At 40.9% G+C, this 14,809-nt stretch overlaps 1 protein-coding gene across 1 annotated transcript in view; it reads right to left on the bottom strand.

Annotated features, from left to right (window-relative positions):
- Positions 1 to 1,942: 1,942 nt before the first annotated feature.
- gfod1 (glucose-fructose oxidoreductase domain containing 1) overlaps positions 1,943 to 14,809 on the bottom strand; it is a 39,637-nt gene continuing 26,770 nt past the window's right edge. Inside the window, exons 2-3 of the mRNA XM_084340173.1 lie at positions 10,257 to 10,450; positions 1,943 to 10,025 (exon numbers count right to left, since the gene is read on the bottom strand). Of these exons, the coding sequence (XP_084196299.1) occupies positions 9,285 to 10,025; positions 10,257 to 10,450 (935 nt within the window). The 3' untranslated portion in view covers positions 1,943 to 9,284. The remainder of the gene's footprint in view (positions 10,026 to 10,256; positions 10,451 to 14,809) is intronic.

Raw genomic sequence — 14,809 nt, 5'->3', positions numbered from 1 at the left:
ACAAGGGGCCACAACTAGACTAGAACTGTGTTGTTATAAAGCGTCACAAGCCAAAGTCATTGGGAACCACTGGTTTGATCTTTGACAAAACGTAATGTTTTTTTTACTTGCAATGGTTGGAATCTCCAGGACAGCCACTAAATTGGCCTTGAGGTGAGATTGCTCCTTCAACTGCTGTTTCCAAGGACAAGGTCAGTGAGACGCCCCTTTCCATTCTACTGGCACGTTGCCTCACTTTGCTCCTGCAGCTCTGGAAGTTGGCTGGAAGGTGGAGCTGAGAGGGTGGCTAATTAATACCCATCCATTTGGGCAGGGCCTCCCAAAAGGCACAAAGGTCCGCCCCTCTGGTAGTCTCTCTCTCAGCTGGGCCTGATGCAGCCACTACAGCCTGTCCTCTTTGTTTGGTTTGTTGCACCTAATAACATACTGTACACCATACTTTCACTCATCCATACACCATGACATGACTCATGACTTTCTTACTCACACACCCCATTTGGTTGGTTACTTTGTTTATTCGTTTTGAGTTAAATAAACAATTTATTTGTTGAAGTATCCGTGTGTGGCCTCCCTTTTTGTTGCCGGCCTTGAGCCAGTCGGTAACAGGCAGTTAGAGACACACTGAGATGACTGATGAAAACTACAGACCAACTCTCAGAAATAATTGGTGGATCTGTTCTGCCTTGCTGTCACATTCCAACCTCCTGAGGCCTGGCAGTCAATTCCTGTCCTCGGAAGTGAAGTTCCGCATTATATAATGATAAATTGTTTCTGTTCTTCACAAGTCGTATCTGTATCACACTAGGATGTTAGAAGTGTATGTTAGTTTTTAGTCTTTTGCAGCAGTCAGACATTGAGCTGTCAGGAGAATACTGAACACAAGAACACAAGACACAGATCTCATCATTTTAAAAACTTATTTCTTCACATTCTATTGATAATTTTAGTAAATTTTTTGACTGTTCTCAGCTTAATACATACATACCTATTCCACCTTTAAAATGAATGATTAAAAGAAATGAAATATGTTTTATATTTGTTTCCAATATATCAAATGACCCAATGTCCTCTAAAAGGGACATACTATAAAAATTATATAAATCACATTTTTGTGAATAAAAATCATTGATATGTTTCCTACATCTCAATTATTTAAATTATGTATAGAAATTAAAACATCAAAACCTTTGTTCCTTCAGGTCTCAGGATGCTCACTACCAAGACCCAAATGACTTGTTCTGCTTCCCTTTGCATTGAAAAATAATTACCTACATTGAGCATGATATCTCGAACAACCTTATTGCACAACATTGCCTTGAGGCAAAGAGTGAACATGAATTGTGGAAAAAAGTCAAATGAAAAAGTAAAAACAAATCAGGTGTTGCAGTTTTAAAATATAAATTATGCTTCTTTGGAGCTTCATGCTCATACTTTTATTTTTTTTAATGAACTTATTTAATTTAAGTTACACCGTGCCACATTTAGCTGCTTCCTGGAATAATGTTCCCAGCTTAAAAAGCTAAATTGTTCTTCATTTTTCAGTAGAAACATGCAATAAAATGATACAATGTTTAAAAATTTAAATATTTATAAATTTGAAGGTGTGAGTGTCAAAAGACTTCCTGTTGCCTCAGGGCAACAATATGCAGTAGAAGGTGCAGCATCTACAGCAGCCAGCAGGGGGCAGCAGGCGCTTTCAATTGCAGGACTCCTGCATATCCTCAAAAAAATATTTTAAAAATATGACTATAATAAATTGAAACAACAAATATCAGAGCAACAGTAGTGTTCCTGTATTGTTTAGATTTCTTTCTTCTTACACAGTCTGAAAAACCCACAATGTAGAAAGGAGACGGACACTTGAACGAGTTTAGCTGTGATATCAGTTGGGCAACTGGTCCCCAAAAGACATTGAATTAAATAAAAATGAAACTAGAGTCAATATGGATGATCTTTTTTTATTCCATAGAAACCACAGCATTAGACAAGTGCTGAAGCCGTAAACCATGTTGCAGACACACACACACACACACACACACACACACACACACAGACGCACACTTTTTTTTCACACACATTCAGTCAGTCAATGCTGAGCACTGGTGCAGGGAGCTGAGACAGTATAACACTGAGTCAGGAGTAACACAGTCAATCAGAAAAAGAAGAAGGGAGGATCATTTAACACAAGTGCACCATCACACTTAACAGCACACAGAGGACTCAGAGGGGCTTTTATTTCTGCGACATCGGCTGACCTCCTTAAAATGGCATATTGTCCTTAACGGATAGAAAATATAAATTATTCCTAAAGTAAGTACATTCTCTAGATTAAGAGCCATAAATATGCGTTTGAGAGCTCAAATTACAGTATGTACAGAGGTCCATGCATCCACAATATACATACATGACAATAAATATTGGATATAATCACAATACAGCATCAAGATGGATATTTGTTTTTCTTTGAGCAAGTTAAGGGTACAGCAAGACATAGCAGGAGTCAGCATTCATAAACCAGCTGAGGGAAGGCATTCGGAACACATGTCTGTCTGTTATTAGTTTTTATTAAAGGGGATGCTGTCCTGGCTCCTACAGGAAGGAGAGAAGAGAAGAGAAGAGAAGAGAAGAGAAGAGAAGAGAAGAGGAAACGTTTCAGGGGGAAGAAGCACCAGTGAGCTTGTACTCCAGGCTTCAACCTGACTCACAATAAAAATAAAAAGAGAGAAAGAGGGAAAAACTGACAGAATTACCCTGTAACAGAAAAACTGTTACCTCTGTAAAAGCCCCATTAAGAGTTCATTGTTTGGAGAAAGAGGGGGAGAGATGGAGGGAGAATGTGAGGAAGACTGAGGTGAGCAAAGAAAAAAGAGAGAGAGAGAGAGGGAGAGAGAGAGAGAGAGAGAGAGAGAGAGAGACACAAGGCAGGACAGGACCTAGTTTTGGCACCGTGGCTTCCAATTGCTAAGTAACGGTCTCTGAAGGCAGAAGAAGCGGCTCTTTGTCTTGTCTTTGAGGTTGTTCATCTCCAAAATGAACAATTTTCACCTCCTCCACCTCCGACGTCACCCTTTTCTCCTTCAGTATGGGAATACCTTTCCTGCAGTTTGTGAATGCTGGCACAGAAAGAACAAGCAATTCATAGTCACGACTGTCAGCGAACATGGCAGTCAGAGTGCAAAGTTGGAACTGGATGCCTCCTGCCTTATTTTTCTGCAACGTCTTTTTCTGAAGCACATTGATGGTTTGTCCTTAACAGGCCACAAGCAGGGAGCTAAACGATAGGAATATCTACATCAGCGAGTCCGTAACACACAGCAGTTGTTAGATAGGAAACACGAGGGAACGAGCTTCACTGTCCACACTGTTGCAAAGATGATATAACATAAAATCACCTGAGCATCAGTTCCATCGCTTAACATCTCTTCAATAAAGATCAAAAATAAAACACACTTGAAAGAAAACATGAAAATGAGTCAAGTGAACATTGTTGCTGCTGACCGATTTTTGAAAATGTATTAAATCCCCGTACTCGACTGTATCAGCTCATTAAAATTCCACTCATTAAATATTCAGTGCTTCAGAACTCAGACACTATCTGTTTCAGAGTGCTGCCCAGTGTAACTCATGCATAGATGAGTAATCTACGCACAGCTGGGGTTGATGTCACTAAAAGGCCTTTGCAGATGTCTCACTAATAAACAGTAAACTGTTGTGATGTATGAATATTCTCCAGGCTTCACTATCACACAATCATAATGACACCAAACGCTAAATTAAGAGGGACTTTTGTTCCAGTGTTTTGCCAAGTCTGTGCACAGGCTCAGATGAAAAGCCTTCTGGTCTTCTGATGTTCTTAATTTGAAGCAGATGCTAATGACACATTCAGCACAGTGCATGGGAAGCTGGCTGAGGACGTGTCTGCTGAGCTGTTTGTGTCTCCATGGAGGAGGACGGGTCTGTGTGGACATGGATAAACCTCCAGCTAGCATCACCACACAAACTTAGAGTAAATCCACCTTTCAGACACGTGAAAGAGCTCAAGAAGTTGAAGCTACTGTTGAGTCACGGTTGGTCCTCGAATATCTTTCACCCTGGGACAGTAATGTAGTTAATTCAATCTCAGCACGGGACCCAGGCTGATTTAAGCATACTGGGTCTATTGTGAGAGGATCCTCATACAGTCCTGGGTAATGAAACCATGAAAGCCAAGTTGCTATGTCCTGAAAACAGACGGTGGATTAGGAGACAAAAGGGAAGGAATGACAGAAGGTAAAATATTTGAAAAGGAACAGATTTAAAGCTGAGTTTAGTTTCTCTAGACTTTGACTACAATTGACTACTGTTGTGTTTCTTTGGGGGCTTACTGAGAAAGAACAGTCTTATCACTGCTAAACTATTTGAGACCATCAAACATACTCCTTTGCTTTTACCCTGCAGAATTCTCCTCATGGACCATGATAACAGCACTAGCAAAACAAGTGTGCAGAGCAATGACATGTCACGACTGCATCTTTATTCAGCTGCACCTCCAAATACAAAAACAAACTTTATTTCACACATCTGTAAATTCTCAATAATTTCCAACTGTCCTGGAAGTTCTGGAAAGAGAACGCACCGTGTTACTAATAATAAAGAAAGGGATTAGTTGGCTAAGTTGGATTGTGGGTAATGTAGGCACCAGGTTTTTGAAAAGCACTCATGTAACACTGGTGGACACATTATGGGCAGTTTAAAAACAAATGACCAAAATTGATACAGCAGAACAGAGATATCGCCTTTTTTATTTCACACATTCTTCTTTCTTTTCAAAACCTGGTGCCTACATTACCTACAATGCAACTTAGCTACTGAGTGGTATCACTGCAGGCAATTAATCAGATCCCATGCAGCTTCATCTGGAGACACAAAAGACTTTACACTACTTGACTTGATATTTCACATACTGTACGCAGCAGCACTCCCCAAGACCTGTAAACACACTTTAATGTGTAGAATTGGTGAAGTTACCCTTTAATAACAAAAGGAACAGTTCTGTCAAGGACATTTCTCCAAAATCAATAATAAACCCAACTTAGCTAATTATATTAAATGACAGTCTCAGCACTGTATTTGAACTACATCACGAGATGCTCTCCAGGAAACATCCATTAAATGGTAACCCGCAATTAAAGATTTACAAATGACTACGGCATGAAATGGATCCTAGTGGTGCATCCACCAGAAACAAATGATTTTGTAACCTGTAAATCATGACGGTATGGACTTTCTTCTATGGAGGCGAGGAATTCAACCAGTGGACTGAACCACTCTCAGAGTTTGGGGAAGAATTGTCTTTCTTGTTGAAATTTTCTACTTAGATTTACTTTCTATCATCACTGGTGTCCATTCACTTCCAACTCAACACACAGAGCAAGACACTTACAAATGATACAGTAGGTGACAATTAACAGAAGCCAGCCGCTGCATTTTGCCTGATGTTAAATGCAGGTGTGAATTCTGGTCTCTCACCTTCGATTCCCTGTACACAGTCATCAATGGATAATTTACACCCAGACACAACAGGACTCAACAGCTAAGGCTATTCCAGCACGGAGTCATAAATGGTGGCGGCCAGGGGGCTACCAAGCCAGTGACTACAGGTTGAGAGTTTCAACGTTTCTAAGTGTGAAACCACAAGCTATTTTTTAAGAGGACTTTGGAACAATTTCCAGACGGAATGTTTTTAATGAGACCTCAAGGTATTTCCAGCCCTGTTTGTTGCGACCAAAGCCGGTCTTTTCCTAACCCTAGCCAAGTGGCTTTTGTGCCTAAGCCTAACCAAAGCACAGCACTGTCGCAACATAAAATAGATAACCTAAAAAAACGTTAAGTTGCAGCATATCTGTAGTTTGCAGAAACATACATTGCCAACATTTATTCTTGAGACTGGGCATCCTCTCTTACACCTAAATTCAAGTATAAATCATGACATTAATTCAGGACTACTTGTTAATAAATCTCAGCTTAATGATGCTGTTTTGAACTAAACTAGAAGAGGGAATTCCAATGATCACCTTGTGTGGGTTTAAATCAGGCAACTGTTATCAGACAAAGGGGGAAAGTCTATATGCAGATTTGATAAGGCGCTTGGTACACAAGGGGCAATAATCTACCTTGAGCAATCTTACAGAGTGATAGCTTATCAGTGTTGGACTCAGAGCTTTTTCAGGCATTTTAGTTAAAGAGGGCGTTTGTTTTCTAAAAGTTGTAACTTCTAAGGGTTACATAGTTCTGTGCAGCAGCTTGCACCACAGCATGCACTGTAATGTGTCCTGACATCAGCGAGACACGGTGTGACACATCATATCCAAACACTAAACAATAAAAGGGGTTAGACACTAGTATTACTGATACTTTGAGCCATGACCAGTTCATTTTTCATATCAGTGTTTGCACTGGATGACAGTGAGGTTATGTTGAATTATGACTGTGATGATTTATGATGCATCTTAAGAGCCAACATAAAGCTTTTCATAACAGTGTTAAAAGACGAGCATTTGGTCAATAATTCATAGAAGGGGAACTATAAGAAGCTGAACGCTCCAAGGCCTCAGTCTCCTGTAAATCTCCCAGACACACTGCAGGTCAGTCCACAAAACTTCAACAGCATAAACAAAGAATAAATACCTCAACACTCATCAAAACATGTTCCAGTTGCTTGGTTTTTACAAATAAAATACATACAGTACTTGTTCATCTCTTGAGACAACCGCATATTGTTGTTTATAATATTTTCATATGTACATTTTCAGTAGTCGTTACATAGATAGTATTTCAGCACAGCTTAAGAACTTGAAACCACACAGGGGAACAGAGATGCATCAAAAAAATCAATCTTTTGGCTTGTAGGTCAGTTCTTTCACCTGTTTTGAGTGATATCAAACCTGTATTTGCAAATACTTTCTGATGGTTTGATTAAGCTCTCTTGTGTGATTGACAGATAGTAAAACACAATGAGTAGTTGGAGTCCTGAAGGCCAGCTACACTCATAATGCTTGTAAATTATGCCTTAAAGGATAAGGGTGGTAATATTCTATATTTTTCTTTATAGAGCATCAAATGTGGATGAGTCAGCATCTGAAAATAGTTCCCGATAAATATGCATAAACTGAAATTACAGATGTTTTGGGGAAAATAGTCTTTAAAAAACAAAACAAATTAAACATAATATATTTATTACCTGTTCTTAAAGCTAATGTGTTAGTCATGTTTCTGGCCAGCTGATGAATGTGAGTCCAATATTCATTTTCTTTTAGTTCTGTCTTTTCACAAGAAATGCTTCATAATATTTACTGGCTAATTGCTAATTTTGGATTAGTCTATCTGCTTCCATTAGAGCAACATTAGCTAAAAATTACAGTGCTGAACTGTTTTGGGAAATACAGTAAGTCTTTTTTTTATTTTTAAGAAAGCTTTATTACTGTCTTTTAAGCTCAAGCAAAAAACACTCTAGCAGACATAAAAAAGAGTAGAAGTCTGATTTCTGGCCATCTGATGTAAGTCCAATTTTCTTTTTCTTTTAGCTCTGTTTTTCCTAAGGTGAAATATACAACCCTTTTAGCTTCTAATGCTCCATGATGTTTACCGACTTATCATTCATTTTGCGTGAACTGTCAGGGTATCAGACCTTTTTCGCTGAAAACAGCACCAGAGTGGTGAGACTGAACCAAAACGACAACGTTGTTGTCCATAAAAAGCTGAAAGATGCTTAAACGTTACATAGACTTGAAGGAAACGGCAGAGTCAGGTGATAATACTTTGTGGGTTGATTGCTATAAGCGACACCTTTCACATTACACATTGGCCATTATCATTTGACCCATCGTTATTGAAAACCATTGATTGGTGCAGCTTTAAAGATTGACATCTTCAATAAGAATCAATGGGCTTGATGCTGAGTGCCACAGTTGGGTTGTCAGCAGTGTTGATGGATGGATTCATGTTGTTGGTTTTGGTCTTTTCATTGCATTTGCTGACACTAAGAAAAACAGAATAACACCAGTGTCCAACCAACATCAAACGCCTCTAACAGAAACATAAAGAAATGCTAATCTTAACTGGCTGCAAGTTCCCAGTCTAACTGTAGGTGTGGGTCTTAACTGATGTGATGCATTTCACCTGCGTTTTACTGCTTTAGAAAGCATGCTAAATGCTAAATCACAGTAGCTTGATGCAAGTGTGACCCGTTGCATTGCAATATGAAGATAATACCCAAACATTGTTCAGCAGACTGTATTTATATCCACACTTAATGCTCAGTACAGAGACGTTCACAGCACACAGAATTCTGTGTATTTCATGGCCATGCTTCATAACGATAAAAAAAGCATTCAATAAATAAGAACATTAAAGTATCACTGTACTGGCCTCTCATGCAGGACTCACAACCTGATGCAAAGGCTACTGCAACTGCATAAAGGCATATCATAGTGTGTTTTAACCCTTTACTCCAGGCTGGAAGATACAGTATATTGCATACATGAACCAGAAGGCAAACGCCTCTGAAAGCCCACCAGCCAAACTATTGATTTCTTTTTTCTCATGTTTCACACATACAAAGAAAGCCTAGAGAACAGACAGACACTGAAGCTATCAAGCACATTGCTTTTTTTTTTAAAACATTCACTTGGTAAACTAACATGTACTTCAGATTTTAGCAACAATACAGCGGCACAGCTTGAACTGAGAGGACTATCGTTCTTCCTTGGCTGTCCTCGTTTGGACCCACAGTGTAAGGTGTCTTCCAGACCAAGTCATATAGAAGAGAAGCTGAGATGAGAGGTGCAATACCATTAAGGTCAAGCAGAACACAGTAGCATTAGTTTCACTCTCTGATTTGCCTCCACTGTAAGACTATAGCTCGTCTTTCTGTTGTATGAATCAGTTTGACTTACAAGTGCATCTCCCTGGAAGGACTCAATCCTTCTGTCAGAAGGGGAAAACAGGAAAGGCTTCCATATAAATAAAGGTTTGATTATTGATCACATTGCTTTTCCTCTAATACAGAGGCAGGGTATCAGGAAACCATAACTCTCTGTATCAGAGTGGTGTAACCTCTCTGTCTGTAACAGTAACAATACAGATTTGACAGTATTAAAACGAACCCTCACTCAATTTAAGAACTAAACCCAGTAGCAGTATGAATACAGTTTCAACAACAACAAAGCTTTTGTGGTGCTACCTCCAGGTTTGAAGGTAACACAGCCGTTCAGCCATTTTAAAGGGGTCAGCACTTCAGCCGGATGCTAACAGTAGAGTGACATCCTACTCCGCCGCATGGCCTCGCTGATCAAATAGGCTGGGCTGATCTCCGGTTCCTCCGTCATCACCACAATGTTCTGCCACTCTCCACACTGGTTGGATTTCTTGATGGTATCCACCACACAAAGAGCATAAAGACAGTCCTCGAAGGTAGCAGCCATTGTCAGAGGCCTCCCGTCCCATGTCCTCCTGTCGTCTTGGTCTTGAAAGGCCTGCCGCACAGCCTGGATCATGCGGATTGTTCCTGTGAGATATGGGGACGGTATGTCACTGAAGGCCTTCTCCGGTAAGGAAGCCTTCTCAAGAGGTGTGGTGTCTTTGAGCAGGAGTTCGGGGCCTCCGCCACTTCCTCCACCGCCACTGTTCTTCTGTCCGTACAGGTCTGTCCCCATGACTGTTAACCTTCCGACTGTCCCCACAACAATCACCTCCTGCCGAAACTCTCCGGGCACGTTGAAGTTGAGTGTGACAGTGCAGCAGGCGCCTCCCTCCAGTACCATCTGGAACGTGCAGAAGTCGTCGCTGGTGATCTGACGGATTCCCCGGATGTGATCCGTTTGTTTGACAAAGGTCTTGAGAAAGCCATGGACTTTTGCTGCACGCTGACCAGTTAAAAACGTCAGCAGGTCGATGATGTAACTGCCCACCGAATGCAGACCACCTCCTCCCATCAGGTCATCGCAGCTCCAGTTGTATTTCTTCCCCAGGAGACTACCACTATGGACCTTTAGGGCAGAGAGCAGAAATTGTGGCAAGATCTTTTTTCACTTGAATGTGACCAGGACAACTTAGAACAAGAACATTAACAGTTGTGGTAGAATCTGGGGTCAAATCCTGTCAGAAAGTATCCATGCTGCTAAAGTGCCTTTGAGTAAGACTGATTTCTTGCAAGTGGAAGTATAACATTGTTGTCATTATTATTAATGGTAACAAAGCATTTATAGTTTTTGTCATACCTGGGCCTCACAGACCAGAAGCTCCCCGATGTACCCTTCCTCTAACAACTCCTTCATCCGAACAAAGGCCGGCAAAAAACGAAGCACATTTCCCATAATGCTCAGCAACTTGGGGTAGTACTGAGCTGCTGACATCATTCTGAAGGCATCCAGAGGCGTTGCTGTCCGGTCGCAGATGACGTTCTTTCCAATACCTTATAAAAGAGAGCAGAGACAGTTGGGAATGAGCCAAGTAAGCTCTACTGTTTTGCTGGACAATTTAAAGGTTTTAAGTGACGTGTTCATTTACATTTACATTTAGAAGAATGCTTTTGTCCAAAGCGACGTACATTTGTCACAAGAAAGAAACCGCAACATATCACCTTCAATAGAGTAAGAATGAGGTCGAGGTGAAGTCTGAACAAGTGAGTCTAGAGTCTTTTGCTTTACGAGGGTTCTTACAAAAAGAACACATAAATACATACATATATTGTATATAGTATTGACCATAGGGTTAACAAGGAACATGCTTTTTTTAAATCTTCTGAAGTGAAGGCTCAATCCCAGTTCAGATTTTTTCTCCTACCAACCCCTTCCAAGTTTTGCTATCGAATAAGAAAGAACGCTTCTACTCTGCCAGTCTGCACTTAGTATTAAAGGAGCAGTAACAAGAGCAGCAACTTCACTGCTGGACTTTAGTTACATTTGGGGCATCATATGCTATCAAAGAGGGGGATGCATCTTTGAAATACATCAAAATCTGAGACTTTTTTGTAGTGTTAGCTAGCTAGTTAGTTAGCTACCAAGACATCAGTAAAGTAGTAGTGATTGTTGTATGCTTGTTATAAAGTAAAGGACCCTAATACACTGAAAAGACATAGTTCTCATAACCTGCCCGAACACTTCACCTTATCGCTCTATCCCAAAAGAATCAGGACATCCTACTTTTAGGCATGAGCATGCAAGAGGTAGGGCTAAATGACAGGGACAAAGATTGTATTGGGATTGGGCAAAAGAATGACAAATAATTAGGCAGTCTCCTTCTGGATGTTGTTGCTACCCTGCTAAAATGAGCAGATTAATGCTAACATTGAAAGTGATTTCCAGAATCAAAACACAGAACCATAAAACAATAACCAGAATGCTAAATCGCCAAGGACAAAATCTGGATCCTGAAAGCAATTTAGAAGGGCTTTAATGTTGGCAGGCAAGCAAGATGTTACAGTCATAACTGTGGGGTAAATGCTGGGCCTGCACAGCTCGGAGGGCTCAGACTGGCTTCGCAGGTATTACCAGAGGCCCGATGGAAGCTGAAAAGACAAATACAGAAGGTGCAGGAAAGATGGAGGAGAAGGAGAGAAAGTTGCAGTATGAAACCTTATTAAAATTACTTCCAGCACATTAAAAAGGTCCACTGGTGCCAGCAGCACCCAAACACAATAGCGAGAAGACAGACAATAATGTGAGGAGAGACAGACGGAAACACTTGTCTGTTATGGTATTCCTTTTTACTGGACAGTGGACAGGAAGGAGACAGGCAGGAGCCAGTGAATGGCATGCGAAATAGATAATTTAATGGATCTGAACCCGCCCCTCCAATGTAGGATTAGATAATTTTCATTATTGATCAATCTGTTGATTATTTTTTCAATCAACAGATTATTCATTCAGGCTCTAGATTGTCAGGATATACAGAAAATGCCCATCACAGTTTTCTAATTTCAGCAATTCTTAAAATCTTCAAAAGGAAGGATGTAATGCAAAATACAAATATGTGTTAATATCACAGAGACAGCTTAATTACTGCCTCTACAACTGGAATATGAGCATACTCATCACTGAATCACTGCAAGTATGCATTATGCCTAAAGTGAGCAGCTCCTGTGTCCTCAAGTGACACAAGGTAAATAAGAGCACAAGAAGATAAGAGACATTAAGTCAGCAAACTTAGCAGTGTCCATTATACACCCATATCTACATTGAGTTTGCTAACATTAGCTAATGTTAGCCTTGCTCTGTTTGAGCCTGTCCACTTAGTGGAAGAGCTTGAATGCTTCCCATCAAAAGAAGGAAAGTGGCTATGCACCTGCATTATCAGAAGTGGGGAAGGTAACCAGACATGCATTTGCCAAATCAACATCTTGGGCCTGATCCTTGAAGTTTTTCACATGTTAAAACTGAAAAAGAGAACCCTAGTCGCTTTAACGGGAGATAAAGCTTAGGAAGGGGCAGATTTATTCTTTATCTGAACTGTTTTCACAGTGTGTGCTCTGTTGTATGAGGAAGAAGGTTTCAAGGAAGAAGAATAATGGCTTGGTTTGGCAAATGTATGATTAAACATACTACAAGGAACTTTTTACTGGATATGAAACCGTCTTAAATGTAATACTGGTGCCTCTATATGACCTACATAAGTTAACGATACCATTAGCGAGAAGACTAGATATTTCTACATATATAGATGTTATAGTTATTCTGCCTATCACCGGGTCAGATTCTGACTTATCCGGCTGAGTCTCACAGCCTGAAGAAGGAACTGCTCTGTAGTGTGGTGGTACAGCACTTAAACGTTTACTTTGTTTCACCATCATCATATTACAGTTATCAATCTTACATAGCCACACATAGACACATTTCCTTGTTGCCATCCTGCAAACAGCTGAGATGAATTGCCTGTGTTGCCTCTTTCTTTCACTTGCTTTCAAAATAAAAGCAAAAGCTAGCCTTATCAAGATCTTCAGCACAGGAGGCAATGGTGTTCATACTGCTAATGTCCAGAGGGGCCGCCAAAATCAACACAAAATATAAACTTTAACTTCCCCACCTCTGATAAACAATCTGTCACTAGCCACCATGAGCTACTGGCCATTGCAAAGCAATAAGGCTGTGGCAGGAAAAAAGGTGCATTTTATAGCTTTTGGATTCCCCTTTTCATTTGTAAGATGAAGAATGTGTTATTTGTTTAAAACTTTAGTAATGAAGGTCAAGTCTGGAAACACAGGACTGACTAGAAAGTTATTGGTTTGCGAAACCTCTCAGCTGTTAAGGCAATTACTACATCTGAAGGATTTATTTTGACAATGTTCCATCTAGATGTTCTTTTGACCACTTTGGCCGCTGTTGGCTCACAATGTCCTCAGATTGCTTAAGTCACACATGGTCAGCAGGGAGTCAGACAAAAAGTATATGTACACACAGTCGGGCCGGGGCATCACTCAACACACAGTCACCGAACCCCTGGAGAGTGAGAAGTTGCATGCTGCCTCCCTCTCAGTCCTGGCTGAGGGTTGTGGGTGGAGGGGCTGTTTTGGAAGTGAAACTTCCCATGCTAATCTGCCATTAGCTTCCATCGGACAGGCCAGGAAATTAATCCCTCTGACCCAGTTCTGAGGAGCGCCGTGGGAGCCCCCACCCACACTCAACCCCTGCCGACACACAAAGCCAAGCAACAACAGTGCACCACCGTCACCTTCTTTTTGGCAGAAACACCCACAAACAGATACTGGAAGGATGCTTTGTCCAGGGTAAGGCCCTTATGGGTAAATGCTAAATGCTCTTGAGTGATTTTGAGTTTAGTGTCTTCATAGAACAATAGCTTGGCTAGCTGTTAAAATGCCTAAAGGAAGATTTTACGCAATTCCACCCACAGCTTTTCTCTTCACGATTTGGCCAAAATACATACATACAAGTCTCTTCAGCAAGGTCCGCAATCAGAACTATTTAAGCTATATAAGACTAGAGATGAAAGAACTTGTGCTTTGCAAAATCATTTCAATTCATGACTGTATTGAGCTGCCACCTCAGTCTCTTGAGTGTCACCTTAACAGGGATGAAAACAGCTCCTGCTCAAATCAACAATGACCTTTCGCTCCACACGTGCAAAGCTCTGAAAGGTTGAGGCTGGCTCAGACAGGTGAGCCTGTTGAGTCATCAGAGCTAGTGAGCCCCAGCCTCCTTCTGACAGTGAGAGGATGGATTGTGTGTCCATGTGTTCAATTGATTATGGATGCACCTACAGCACAGTACCAACAGCTACTGCAGGAAGCCAACATTTGGGAGAGAGACTGACGTTGGAGTAAAGTGACATTTGATAGAGCACAGCAGAGAGAAGAAGTAGACAACAGAGAAAGTACAATAACAAAAAGGGGAAGCAGAGGAGAGTTAACAAGAGATGGGTGAAAAAAGAATAGAGCATCATGAAAGGAAGAGAGAAAAAGAGGAATGATGTTGGATGCGAGATCATCTGTCAATCGAACAATTCATGCAGCCATAAGACAGACTGTGTATGTGTGCTGTATGGTGCTCGACAACCTTTTCCCTCACCACACACCCACACAGCTGTTCCCATGAGATAATGCTCGACACAAATGAAGAACTGATCGTCCCAAAGCTCCAAAAAGACAAAAAGTGATATGACAACATGTCTACGCTCTATGTCATTACTACAGCGAGAAAGTGAGTTAGAACCTTCAAGTCTGAAGCCATGGTGCGCTGGGAGTTCTCTGGGTTTAGTTGCTCCCGTAACGATTGAGGGTAAGATAAAATACAGGGCATCCAGGTGGTTGCTGCAGCAT

This window comes from Pagrus pagrus (assembly GCF_965226575.1).
Source record: "Pagrus pagrus genome assembly, chromosome: 20".
Lineage (NCBI taxonomy): Eukaryota > Metazoa > Chordata > Actinopteri > Spariformes > Sparidae > Pagrus > Pagrus pagrus.
Note: the sequence above shows the minus strand (reverse complement) of the source record. Positions and strands in the feature narration are given on the sequence as shown.